The 13025-nt window shown below is 41.7% G+C and overlaps 1 protein-coding gene across 5 annotated transcripts in view; it reads right to left on the reverse strand.

Annotated features, from left to right (window-relative positions):
- GPAM (glycerol-3-phosphate acyltransferase, mitochondrial) overlaps positions 1–13025 on the reverse strand; it is a 63246-nt gene that overhangs the window by 25647 nt on the left and 24574 nt on the right. For 2 of the 5 annotated variants that reach the window (XM_045438901.1, XM_045438899.1), the window contains exons 2-5: positions 9084–9214; positions 7847–7969; positions 5001–5074; positions 1632–1745 (exon numbers count right to left, since the gene is read on the reverse strand). In XM_045438901.1, the coding sequence (XP_045294857.1) occupies positions 1632–1745; positions 5001–5074; positions 7847–7969; positions 9084–9185 (413 nt within the window). In that variant the 5' untranslated portion in view covers positions 9186–9214. Of the gene's footprint in view, positions 1–1631; positions 1746–5000; positions 5075–7846; positions 7970–9083; positions 9215–9288; positions 9458–9987; positions 10133–10945; positions 11157–13025 lie in introns of those variants that run through there. The other 3 variants (XM_045438900.1, XM_045438898.1, XM_045438902.1) reach the window with 3 other exon arrangements.

Below are 13025 nucleotides of genomic sequence, written 5' to 3' on the forward strand. Positions count from 1 at the left end.
GATTTAATCCAGTTTGGTAAATCTTCCACATGACTTGGGGAAGAACATACGAGATTAAACCTCCTTAAATCACTTTTAATATTCTAGTTACTAGTCAAAACACCTGGGTGGGATAAAACATACTTGGAGGTTTTCACCTAGAAAATAGAATATATAATAACCCAAAGGAGTTTCAAATAATTCCTTTTTCTCCCACTGTTGCTACTGATTTTAGACCAGCACGGAGCAAAGCTCCACACAGCCCCATAACTCATCAATACAAAAGACCAATTCCACAGGACACTGATGCCTTTAATACCTTTATTTCAATCTGGCCAGGAATGTTTTTACAAGTAATTGACAAGATAATTAAATCTCCATTATCAACTATTTACTCATTCATTCAATAAATACTGAGTACCTACCATGGGCCACCACTGTTCAGGTCTTCATAGCCACACTACAGGATCTGCATTTCTTTTATTTTTTTTTTTAATTTTTTTAATGTTTATTTATTTTTGAGACAGGGAGAGACACAGCATGAACGGGGGAGGGTCAGAGAGAGGGAGAAACAGAATCTGAAGCAGGCTCCAGGCTCTGAGCTGTCAGCACAGAGCCCGATGCGGGGCTCGAACTCACAAACCGTGAGATCATGACCTGAGCCGAAGTCAGACGCTTAACCCACTGAGCCACCCAGGTGCCCCCAGATCTACATTTCTAAGCAGTCTTTTCAAACCACTGTAGTCTCTGGCCCCCCAAATCAAGGTAGATGTCCACCACAGGCCACACCAATGAGGCAGAGTAGAGACTGATCTTCATGCAAACTCCCATATTCTAATGCCTAAACTTGAGAATGACTTATTTCCCTGTTCGATCTGATTTCAAGCCAGTCTCTGCTATTTTCTAAGCAAGTTCCTCTGAGAGCAAGGACAGAACCTTATTCTCTTAAAATTTCTAGTAATGATTTTCTAGTACAAGAATTTGTGCCTACATACTCAAAAATTATTTGACAGAAATATCAAACATGCTTCTCTTTTGGTTATAAAATAGGAAACACAAGGGGCACCTGGGTGGCTCAGTCGGTTAAGCACCTGACTTCGGCTCAGGTCATGATCTCATGGTTCGTGAGTTCGAGCCTGGCATCGGGCTCTGTGCAGACAGCTCTGAGCCTGGAGCCTGCTTCCGATTCTGGGTCTCCATCTCTCTCTGCCCCACCCCCACTTGCACTCTGTGTCTCTCTCTCTCTCAAAAATAAATAAACATTAAAAAAATTTTTTATGAAGTAGCAAGTTCAAAAAACAAATAACAAATAAAACAGGAAAACACAAGGTCCCAAACATTTATATTACAGAAAACAGAGAACTGGAAATATGTGCATCTCTGAATTCCAACTCTCCTTTCATATATTAGAAACCCATTCATTCAATCATTAATGCATAAAACAAGACTGCTATTCCCACATGGCACTGCTCACCAAAACCATCTGTTCTCCTGCCTTTCCTTGCTTTCCTTTGGAGTTTAATATCTGACATTTGGAAATGGAAACCCCTCTTGAGACAGAGTCCCAGAGTCCCAAGGTTAATAAAGGCAATACTGCCCCGCCCCACCCCCCTTCCCTGTCTCTTCCTTTTACAACAGCATCCCCCCCTTACCTACTGCTGTTCAGGACATTTTCCGTCACGTTGGTGGCAAACATGCCTGTATGGACATCTCGCTCTTGAACAAAAAGCACATAAGAAAGACGTCTTGCAAGCCATCCTCGATGCCTGCAACGTGAAAGGGGAAAAAAAAAAAAAAAGACTTAGGAACACCTAAAATGAACCGCTTAAATTATACAGCTGTTTCCCTGATGTAGAAACAAAGCCTCATTTCATCTATTCCTGCTATCTGGTGTTATCCTATAGCAAATTCTCCTTGGCAGTTCAAGATGATCCGTGGCAATTTCACTCACAATTTCTTTCATGTACTCTCAACTAAAATTTAAACTTGGAATTTGTGTACTAAAATGCCTGAATAGTGTACTCTGCAAATAATAAACTAAATACAAAAAGAAAAATGCCTTATTTTATTACTACATTTTTTAAAAGTAAGTTCAATGCTGTATATATAAGCAATATAGCTTATGGCTGTGGGCTATAAAGAGATAATTTGGAAGTCTTTTCCTACCATAAAGGGCTTTTTTGTTATTATAGTAATTCTTCTAAGATAATCGCTAACTCTCAAATTGAGTGGACAAGGCGAATTAGTCAAGGGAAGCCAAGGATAACTAAAGTATGGCCTGAACACCTATATAGGGCTCATGAGGCCAGAAGTTCTTTCCCTTTTTCTTCCCCCACATTTGACATTTCTAAGGGATAGGACATATGCACACCAATGTTGGTGGCTATGTGTTACTTATATGGGGGCTTGGGGACAGAGAACTCAGAAAAAGAAGGTTAGAAACCTTCATATGCAATATTTTGAAACCATGTGTAATGATTGTGTAATGCCTCATTATCATTTCCCCCTTAAGGACATTCAAATGGCCAGATTTCAAATATAAATTCATGAATTCTGAAAAGCCTTCAGTTGAAGAAATTTGAGGAAGAACTATGGAATCACTCGTTCCTTCATCTTTTTTGCTGACATTCTCTTTTTCTTCCTCCTTTCCTAGTTGTCTGCAAATTTGGTCCAATAGGGTAAGTATTTAATTCTAAATTCTTCCTTGAGTGAATACTTTCAGAACTATTATTAGAATGTACAGTCTCAGGGGTGCCTGGGTGGCTCCGTCGGTTGAGCGTCCGACTTCGGCTCAGGTCATGATCTCGCGGTCTGTGGGTTCGAGCCCTGCTTCGGGCTCTGTGCTGACAGCTCAGAGCCTGGAGCCAGTTTCAGATTCTGTGTCTCCCTCTCTCTCTGACCCTCCCCTGTTCATGTTCTGTCTCTCTCTGTCTCAAAAGATAAATAAACGTTAAAAAAAAATTAAAAAAAAAAAAAAAAAAAGAATGCACAAAGTCCCAGTTCTTGATGAAATCCTTTTGTAATGGACTGAAAGCTCTGTGTGTGTGTGTGTGTGTGTGTGTGTGTGTGTGTGTGTATAAAAATGTCTACCCTTCATTTCATGTAACACACAGAACAGCCAAACAGCCAGCTCAACCACACAGGCAGTTTATTACACCGAATGGTTTCATATCACCGAGTCATTATCACATTGAATGGTTTCATATCACTGAGTCAATATGGCATATGCTTTTTTTTTCTTAACTGCCTCCAACTGAGGACAACAAATGAACCCTCTGACTTTATACATAAAATGTCTACTTACATAAACAAGAAGAGGCTCTCTATGAGATCCCTTTTCTTAGGATCTTAGTCAAGTCAAAAAAGGGGAAAAAAAAAAAATCAGTGGCCCAGAATTTCTCCTCTCTCCTTTAAATGTAAGATAGAGACAGAAGGGTAGCATGGGAATGGGAAAAAATATGTCCCTTGATTTTAGTTCTATTAAAAAAAAAAGGGCATTTAATATATATGCAAGTATTGTCATTCTCAATTATGATCTCATCACCAAAATGATTAGTAATTCCAGAAAGCCTTCAAATTTAAGTATTTGACTTCTTAGATAAATTTTCACAGAATTTAAAACATTTCTCATCACCTGAGCCTACTACTGACCTATCCCAGGCATTTACTCTTAGAATTATAAGGACTGGTAGCATTTTTGGCTGCCATTCTCTCCCGCCTCACAGACTTTCACACAATCTTCCCTCCCCCCTCCCTTATCCCCTAGCCTAGATTCACTAAAACAAAGCCTCTTTTCTCTCACTCAGATGCCCAACAGCCCATCCCCATGTGTCTGAAGTCTGGAAGAATTCTAAAAAAAGTCTTAAGCTAATAATAAATGGAAGAGCATTTGCTCAATATAGGAAAATATCTTCTAAAACTCCATAGATCAGGCTGATTTCAATTTTTAAGTATAAAATAATAATAATTTGTAAGCCATTCAATCCTACCCTTTCCTCAGATAAATCTTTACCATGTTTTGTCACACTTCAGATATAAAATCAGTATACAGGGGCCCCTGGGTGGCTCGGTTGGTTGAGCATCCAACTCTTGATTTCAGCTTAGGTCATGGTCTCACGGTCCATGGGATCAAGCCCCTCGTCAGGCTTTGCCCTGGCAGTACAGAGCCTACTTGGGATTCTCTCTCCCTCTCTCTGCCCCTCCCCCACTCACTCTCTCTCAAAATAAATGAATAAGCTTTAAAAATATATATATACTGGGACGCCTGGGTGGCTTAGTTAAGCATTCGACTTCAGCTCAGGTCAGGATCTCATAGTTCATGAGTTCAAGCCCCGTGTCGGACTCTGTGCTGACAGCTCAAAGCCTGGAGCCTGCTTCGGATTCTGTCTCCCTCTCTCTCTGCCCACCCCCCACCCCCCCCCCCCCACACACACACACCCTGCTCATACTCGGTCTCTCTCTCTCTTTCAAAAATAAATAAAACATTTAAAAAAAAATTTTTTTAATAAAAATACATATACAAATGGGGCGCCTGGGTGGCTCAGTTGGTTGAGCGTCTGACTTTGGCTCAGGTCATGATCTCGTGGTTTGTGAGTTTGAGCCCCACATTGGGCTCTGTGCTGACAGCTCAGAGCCTAGAGCCTGCTTCGGGTTCTGTGTCTCCCTCTCCGTCTGCCCCTTCCCTGCTGGTACTCTGTCTTTCCATGTCTCTCAAAAAATAAAATAAAACATCAAAAAATTAAAATGTACACACACACACACACACACACACACAACAAAAAGAGAAAGCTATAGGTGATATCTACACCCTCATGAAATAGTTACCATATAATTACATAGCAGTAATAGTAACAGATCTCTCAGGTGGCTGTACTGCTTCCAATTTTTAGATAAAGCCTCTTGTGTCACAAGCTCAGTTCTATTAACTCAAAAACATGAAGAGATTCATCTTAAGGTATAGCCACTGATTATTACAGTTCTTCTTTTGAGATGTATTAGAAATATAAGAAATTTCTTTTTACCTTGTGTGAGTTTCATTGATATAAATAACATTCCGCAAACCCAAAGATGGGATACTGGAGTTGAAAAATTTATCCTACATGAAACGAAATACACACAGACATAAATATACAATTGGATTTCTGGCAAAGAGCTCACATTACCACTTCTTGATAACTTTTATAACTCAAGTATGAAGTTAGGCATTGCAAAAATCTAAGTGATAAAGAAAAATTACATTTTATTGAGAAAAGTACTTTTTAGCCTTCAGAGAAGGTCACAAACTTGCAAAGGAAATTGCCTCCCTGTCCTGCCTCACTCCCCACCCTCAACCCAAAAGAGTTAAAGCTACAGAGAGCTTAAATCAACAACAGGAACACTGAAGATTTCAATGTTTCCCACATGTAAAAATACCGTGCTAAGTACCATAGTTATCTTTAGATTACTAAATCTGGCAATAATGCTGACACAGTAATTATCCCCATTTTACAGACAGAAAAATTGAGACTGACAGGGGTTTTTAATATTCAAATCTACATCTTGCTCTAAATGTTTACTTCATTAGAAAACATATGGCTGAAGGGGACTCTCTTTACAGGAAACCTTAAGGGATAATTCAGAGAGAGTTCTGCTCAAAAGAGAAAGTCTATAGCTTTATCAGTGTGGATAAAAAGGTAAGCTTTCCACAGATAAGTGTTGGGAAAGCATAATGTACCTTCAATAAAAGATATAAAAATATTTAAATGAATCTCTTTAGAGATCAGGAAAACAGGGTATCAGAGAAAGGGTAGCAAATATCAAAAAAATATTATAAAAATATTATTTAAAATTATTTTAAATAGGGACACCTGGGTGGCTCAGTTGGTTGAACATCCGACTTTGGATTTCAGCTCGGGTCATGATCTCACTGGTCACGGGATTGAGTCCCATGTCAGGCTCTGCGCTGAAGGTATGGAACCTGCTTGGGATTTTCTCTCTCCCTCTCTCTCCTCCTCTCTCTGCCCCTCCCCTACTCACGTTCTCTAGTAAGTATTTTAAAAATCATTTAAAAATTTTTTTTTCAACGTTTTTTTATTTATTTTTGGGACAGAGAGAGACAGAGCATGAACGGGGGAGGGGCAGAGAGAGAGGGAGACACAGAATCGGAAACAGGCTCCAGGCTCTGAGCCATCAGCCCAGAGCCTGACACGGGGCTCGAACTCACGGACCGCGAGATCGTGACCTGGCCGAAGTCGGACGCTCAACCGACTGCGCCACCCAGGCGCCCCAAAAATCATTTTAAATAAACATGCCATGGAAGAACATCAAAGATCAAGTTCAGCTCCAACAGGAACTGTATTTAAGCAAAAATCAATTATATACTATACTACTCATCTATTCCTACCCCAAACCACTCCTATCACCAACACCAAGTAATTTCCTATATTCTCTTCTGACATAAGAACACATTAGAGTCAAGGTATTATTTTGATCTTTTAAGCATTTGAAATTAGAATTAGATAAGATGCCAGGTCTAAAAAGAAAGCCACATGATCATCTATTTAAATTTGTATTTCTACTGGCCTATTAACCTGAACTGGCCATACTCCCGGACCGCAAATTATCATGACCGTTCCATTCTACCAACATAGCACTTCTGTTCTAAAAGGAACAATATTTATGATTAAGACATTCTTGAGCAGACCTGAATATTTAACATAAAGTGCTTGGGTCCCACACAAATCTTTTCCAAGTTAGTAAATCCCTTTATACCAGACTCAGAATTCTACTTCCTGCCAAGCCAACCCAGAATAGAACATTCACGCAGTACAGCTAGATATTTATACAGATTACAAGCAATCTCTATAAAGGACAGGCACTTAGATGGCAGAATTTCTGTCCTGATAACTGGCCCATCCCAGAGAGAGCTGAACGTCCAGGCATACCTTTTAAAAGGCAACTCTACTGCCGGAGAACACAGCCACATTAGATTCTAAATTCCTGTGCTAACTCATCCCTCTAGCAAACTGCCAACAGAGGCTGACCACTCATTCGAGTGACTCTTTTCAAATACTACACTGTAATATGGATGATTTTGCATGACTTGTGTCTGTTTCACCAAGATAGAAACAACAAGCCCATATACACTCTATTTAAAATATTCATCCTTGAGGCACCTGGGTGGCCCTCACCTGGGAGGCAACTGGGTGGCCCTAGTTAAGTATCTTACACTTGATTTCGGGTCAGATAATGATCTCATGGTGATTAGATGGAGCTCCATGGGGGGCTCTGACCTGGGTATGGAGCCTGCTTGGGATTCTCTCTCTGCCTTTCCCTCTGCCCCTCCCCCACGTGCTTGCGCTCTCTCTCAAAAAAATAAATTAAATCTTCATCCTAACATTTAGTAACCATCCTTCACTATCGTAGTCAACAGACACCCTCCATCCCTACTCACCCTCCCCCAACAGAAACTTACCAAAAGGAGAGTAGGGCAAAGCCATAGTTTTAAAGCTTTAAAACTCTCTCCTGCTACCCCTTGTTCATCTTGCTAGAAGTTGAACATTGAGTTAAAAGTTCAACATGTAGAAGTTACATGAAGGTTCCCACCAACTCTTAGAGTTATCTAAAAGATCTACTCTTCCCCTATAGTCATACTAAACTAAAACAACCAAATTATCACTTAGCATCAACTGTTTAACCAATATTTACTGAATAAATGAATGGAAAGACAAATTGAGTCAACATCATTACTTGAAATAATTTGGTTTATAAACGTGGGCCTAAGTTCTTAAAACGAATTAAGTCCATTAAGACTACCCAGTAATAAGATTCACACAAAGTTGGAATTTCACTCTGTTTATTAAAGGTCAACAAGCAGTAACACTCTTACCCAGCTCTGGGGGGTACAGGAATAACAACATCTTCCAACAAATGGCCTTTTCCGGCTCATTAGGCTTTCTTTCCATTTTAAGGTTGCAGATCTGAAGACAGTAGGTCTGAAACCACACTCACCCTAATAAATGTTAAGGGGAAAAAGTGTCTGAATGGCAAGAAAACTATACTTGTCCACTTTCTCTCTAAAACTAAGATATTTCAGAAGAGAAACCTAGTACTTCGATTTCTTTTGGTAGTATAAGTTCCTCAGTGTAATTTTCCTTCATGGTACTCCCCTCCATCATCAACATTTGGAACAAAACTTGGAACATAAGCAAAAATTGAACACCGAAGAATGATAATGGCTAGCAAGGACGTCTGCACACTCAGAGGTTCAAAGGCAAGATTAAACAGCCCATGACAGTAGCAGGTAAATAAAATCAGGCTCCTGGATCCATACAGGGAACAGTTAATCTTATTCCTCTTCAATCACAGATGCCCACAAAAGCACTACAAAGTCTTACCTAGTAAGCAAGTTGTTACATACAACTTGAAATATTTTAAATTAAAAAACAAGGTAAAACTTATGTAACATTCCTTTATCCTGGCTGGAATTTAAATTATAGCTGTACTGTCCAGTTAGGGTCAAATTCTGCTCCTGTTTTAAACATTTTGTTCATTGAGTTCATTAGTTGCTCAAATACCAGACAAAACATTCTCAAAAATTAGCAGAAAAACCCCCCAAAACTCTGATATCATTTTTATATAAAGCAGAGTGTTCAAGAAATATTTTAAACAAGCCATGTTATGTCAAAATGGGGGGGGGGGGACACAATACAAGAAAATGTATATCCTTTGAATTGAGATTCATACTAAAATTTATTTCCCATTTAGAAGAAAAAAAAAACCCTTTATTTCCATTACAAAATTCATACTTATTACATTATGGAAAACAGATACAGAAAGTACACCATCCAAAACAACTCCTAGGTTTTTTTTTTTTCTATGCAAAGTATTTTGCTTTTTAACATAATCACTGTGCTTAAATATCCTACCCAACTGTCTCTTCCCAATTAACATAAAACCGTAAGAATTTTTAAATATGAGGTCTCATAGGCATACCTTCTAACAGCTGGAGGCAGTTTCTTTAGATATTAACCTCTACTCGATATTATGTCGCTTCCAGTTCTCCACCTTCATAAACAACATTAAAATGAACATCTTTGAATGTTTTTAACCCCTATTCAACTTACCCATTCCTCATTTGCATGCTTACATCGACCAACACTGTATTCTGATGAATTTGGCAGGTAAGAAACATCTATTGTGCCAAGGGTCAGTGCAGATTCATCCATGTCACAAGGGGTAACTCCCAGATCATGTGCTATAAAAAAATATATATATACACCATTTAAATTAATAAGCCAGACAGTAGACACCAAAACTCAAAATTCTGACCTCGACGTTATTTTGTTCCATCATACGATGTCAAATGACCTCTGATGGGCTTCCACCATGTTTAGTTGATGTGTAAAAACAGTGTTTGATGTGTTTAAACTCAACAACATCTCCGGTAGACTGTTCTTATTTTTTCTTTTTTTAAATCAACATCTGCATCTTTAGACTTCTTGAATAAAACAGCCATGAAAGTGCAACGTAAATAATAGCTTATTTCAGGTAGGTGACGAAGAATTATTTTATTTGCATTAATAACTGAATAGTTCCTGGGAGAATGGAGGCCATGTGTTTATTTGATTAAATATAAGTTACATGTATGCACACAAATAGGTAATTTTCCTTAATTATGTACTGGTAATTTTTGGTCATACATACTATGCAATGGAAGCATGGGTAAAGACAAGAGCCTTTAGAGAGAGCGCCTCTAAAGTTCCCCACTTAAACTGAATTGAGCTCTCAATTTTCTCGTGATGTCTTAAATGCAATGGCATTTGCACTGTTAATACATCTACAAAGCTTTAAATCAAAACCACACCATCTTGAAATATCGGACTTAAAAGCTTTCACCCTTTTCGATGTCTTTTCATACCCTAAGGGAAAATGTTCACTAACGGTGCACTGCTAAAGAAAACAGAGATTAACCTAAAATATAAAAACTCCCTAATTCTCAAATTGCTTCAGCTTTTGTCTATTTCTAACCTGGCCTTAAATTATTCCTTTAAAATTCTGAAAGGTCACGTCCAGGGTAACTGTTATTTGGAGCGTATATTCTGATTTCGTTATAATCCCCATACGGGTTTGCTGCGGCAAACTACTGTCCTCGGCACAACTATGATATAGCAAGCACATCCTTAACAATTTAACATGGCATCAACCTAACCTAACAGGCCAGGAGAAAATAGGAAAGCAATACACCTGGCATGAAAGCTCTTCACGATTGTAAAATAAATCAGCCATCAGTTTCCCATGCAGAATGTAACTAAAACATGGGGAGCCCCGCTGCGGCCCGAGAAAAAGTCCCTGGTGGCCCCAGAGCTGGAGGAGTGGAAGAAGAGAGAGCGGATTGCCAATAGGAAGTCACGGCTTCGCTCCTCCCTCCCTACAGCGTTGATCCGAGGTCCATAAGTAAATCAAAATCTGGAGGCGCCAGACTATCGGCTGAGGGGAACCAACTCTGGGTTTTGTAAGAACAGCGATCGGAGGAGGCTCACCTCGGAAGCCAAACATACACGAATTCAAACCACCCACTGCTGACCATCTGTGTGACTTTGAACAAGTTGGTTAACTTCTATGCCTGGGTTTCCCCATCTGGAAAATGGGCATAATGCTAGATCCTACCTCCTGGGGGTTGCTGGGAGGGCTGGATTGTACCTATAAAGTGCCTAACCCAGCGTCTGACACACGGTGCACGCTCAGACCAATCAATGGTCATGTGCCATCGGACTGTTCTCAGCACCAGCTGCTTGCAGAGCACCCCAGCAGCCTCAAAGGCAATGAGGTGCGTAGGCTACTCAGTCCACGGGAACTTCCCTCCTCCTCCAGGGGAGCCCACACCGCGGCCCGGTCTCCCAGGGAGAGAACCATCCCGACCCCCCACCCAGCACGAGCCGGGCCCACTTCTCAGGAGGAACCCCGGAGCTCGGGGGATAAGAACAACCTGCCGGCGTCGCGCCGGGTCCAGCGGAGAGGGCGACGACGCACTTGGCGCGGCGCTTCGGGCCCGAGCAGCCTCCCGCAGCCGCTCTCGCCCTCGCGGTCCGCACCCGGCAGCTGTGCCGGCTTCGGCTGCGGCTGCTGCAGCTGCCGGCACTTCAAGTCTCCGCCGGTGCTGCTGCAACGTCGCGTCCCGATGACGCAGGCGGCGCCCGCGAGTGAGCGGAGCCGGAGGGAGTGGGCCGACCTCAGACGTGGGCGGGGGGGAGGCGGGGGGAGGAGGGGGGCGGTGCCCGGGCTCCGCGTTCGGATCGCAATAGAACGTGCGCACACAAGGGGGCCGGTGGGGCCAATAACGGAGCGCGAGCGCCTAATCGGAAGGTTACTCTGCCTCGGCGCAGAGTCACGTGTGCGCGCGCCTGCGCGTTGCTGCACGTGCGCCTGAGGCTCCATTGTGTCAACTCTGCCCATCTGGAGGTCTGTACCCCCGCCTCGCTCTTTGGGGAGTGTTCGCCTGGGCCGTTTGGTTCACTTGTGCGTGTGTGTGGGGTTAGGAAATTTATAAGACTCTGCAGAAATTGTCAGGGTTGGGGGAGCTGCGGATCGGGAGCGGCCCTGTTGTGTAATGTCTGTTAACGGTGGCTGAGTGCCTCTTCCTTACAATGGAAGAAAATGAGTTGAAAGAAAAATAAATAAGGCTTAAAAGAGCCCGAGTCCAAATCGGCCTACCTCTCACCCTTCAAACAAAATAACTTGGGGTCACAAGGAAGTTCTTTCACAATATTTGTCATGCCATTGACAAGGCCAGTGGTTATCAAGAACATTAGCAATCCGGAAGGCAAAAGATAACGTTTTACCCGCACCTTAACAACAAACATTGTTTGAACTGGCAGATGGGAATACGAAGGTGATTAAGACGGAGCAGAGTCCGTGGTCTCACACCTCTGCTGCCAGTCCTCATCTCCTCTATGAACGTTAACCCCCACTTCTATCGAAACATGCCCTCCGCGTCCCCCCCATCAAAAACCATCCAGAGCTCTCCACAGTCCACATGCCGGAGCCTGGCACGTAGGCCTCCAACAGATAGGCCTCGACTTTTCCCGCAGTCGCCAAGAGGAGCTCCTACAGCAACCTCTCTGGTTGTCCCTAGTCAAAACACGGGCTCCCGTAGTCTTAATTGTGCCCACACCACTCTTTTCTAAATTCTATCATTCTTTCCTGAACTAGGTCCCCAAGCCTTCCCTAACTTCTCCAGCCCTCAGTAATCACACCCTTCTGTGAAAGCTCACAGATTTACCCAGGTGCCACATTCTGGGTCTTTATCAATTTGTGTCATTCTTCCACAAGAGTACGAACTCATCGTCAATGTCAGTGACTTTTCTGGGTCTCAGTAAAAACAGCACTCCTTTATGGTAAACCCTCAATAGCTACTCTTGAAGCTGAGGAACAAGAAGAAAAACAAGAGTTCCTTTTCTTGAACTTTCTGCTTCTATTTCTAAATTCATCTCAGAATTCCGGGGGCGGGGGGGCGGTCCTTCTTTTAAAACAATCCAAAACTGTAGGAGTGGCGATGCAAGAAAAAAAAAAAAAAAAAAAAAGATTGAGCTGCTTGAAGTCCAAATTCCTGTCTTTATTCAAACCCACACACACCTTAACTCCAAGCACACACCTAAGTCTTCAAAGGCTATGTTGACTAGAATACCATGAATTCAAATCCCAAAACGTCATGACATTTTGTGTATAGATTCTGGTCCCTGACCAAAAAGAAAACGAAAAAAAGAAAACAGAGGAACGTCTCAGGGTTTGAAGTCACAGCTAAAGAGAAAGTAATGTGAAATGAAAGAGAGCGAGCATTACAGGAATGGAAATGGAAGCCAGAGGGGAAAATTACATTCTCTTTCACAGAGTTTATTTGTAGTTACTCTTCTGTGACATCCATTGCACAAGGATGAACTGTACTTGCAAGAGATGTGGATTGCAACGCAAGGTGTTTCAGGCTACGTAAGGAGAGTTGTTTCGGAAACAGCTGACAGCCTCAGCAATCTGTTTTATCAACAGAACAACAATAATTTATAGTAATCCAG

The sequence above is a fragment of the Leopardus geoffroyi genome, chromosome D2, assembly GCF_018350155.1.
Source record: "Leopardus geoffroyi isolate Oge1 chromosome D2, O.geoffroyi_Oge1_pat1.0, whole genome shotgun sequence".
Taxonomy (NCBI): domain Eukaryota; kingdom Metazoa; phylum Chordata; class Mammalia; order Carnivora; family Felidae; genus Leopardus; species Leopardus geoffroyi.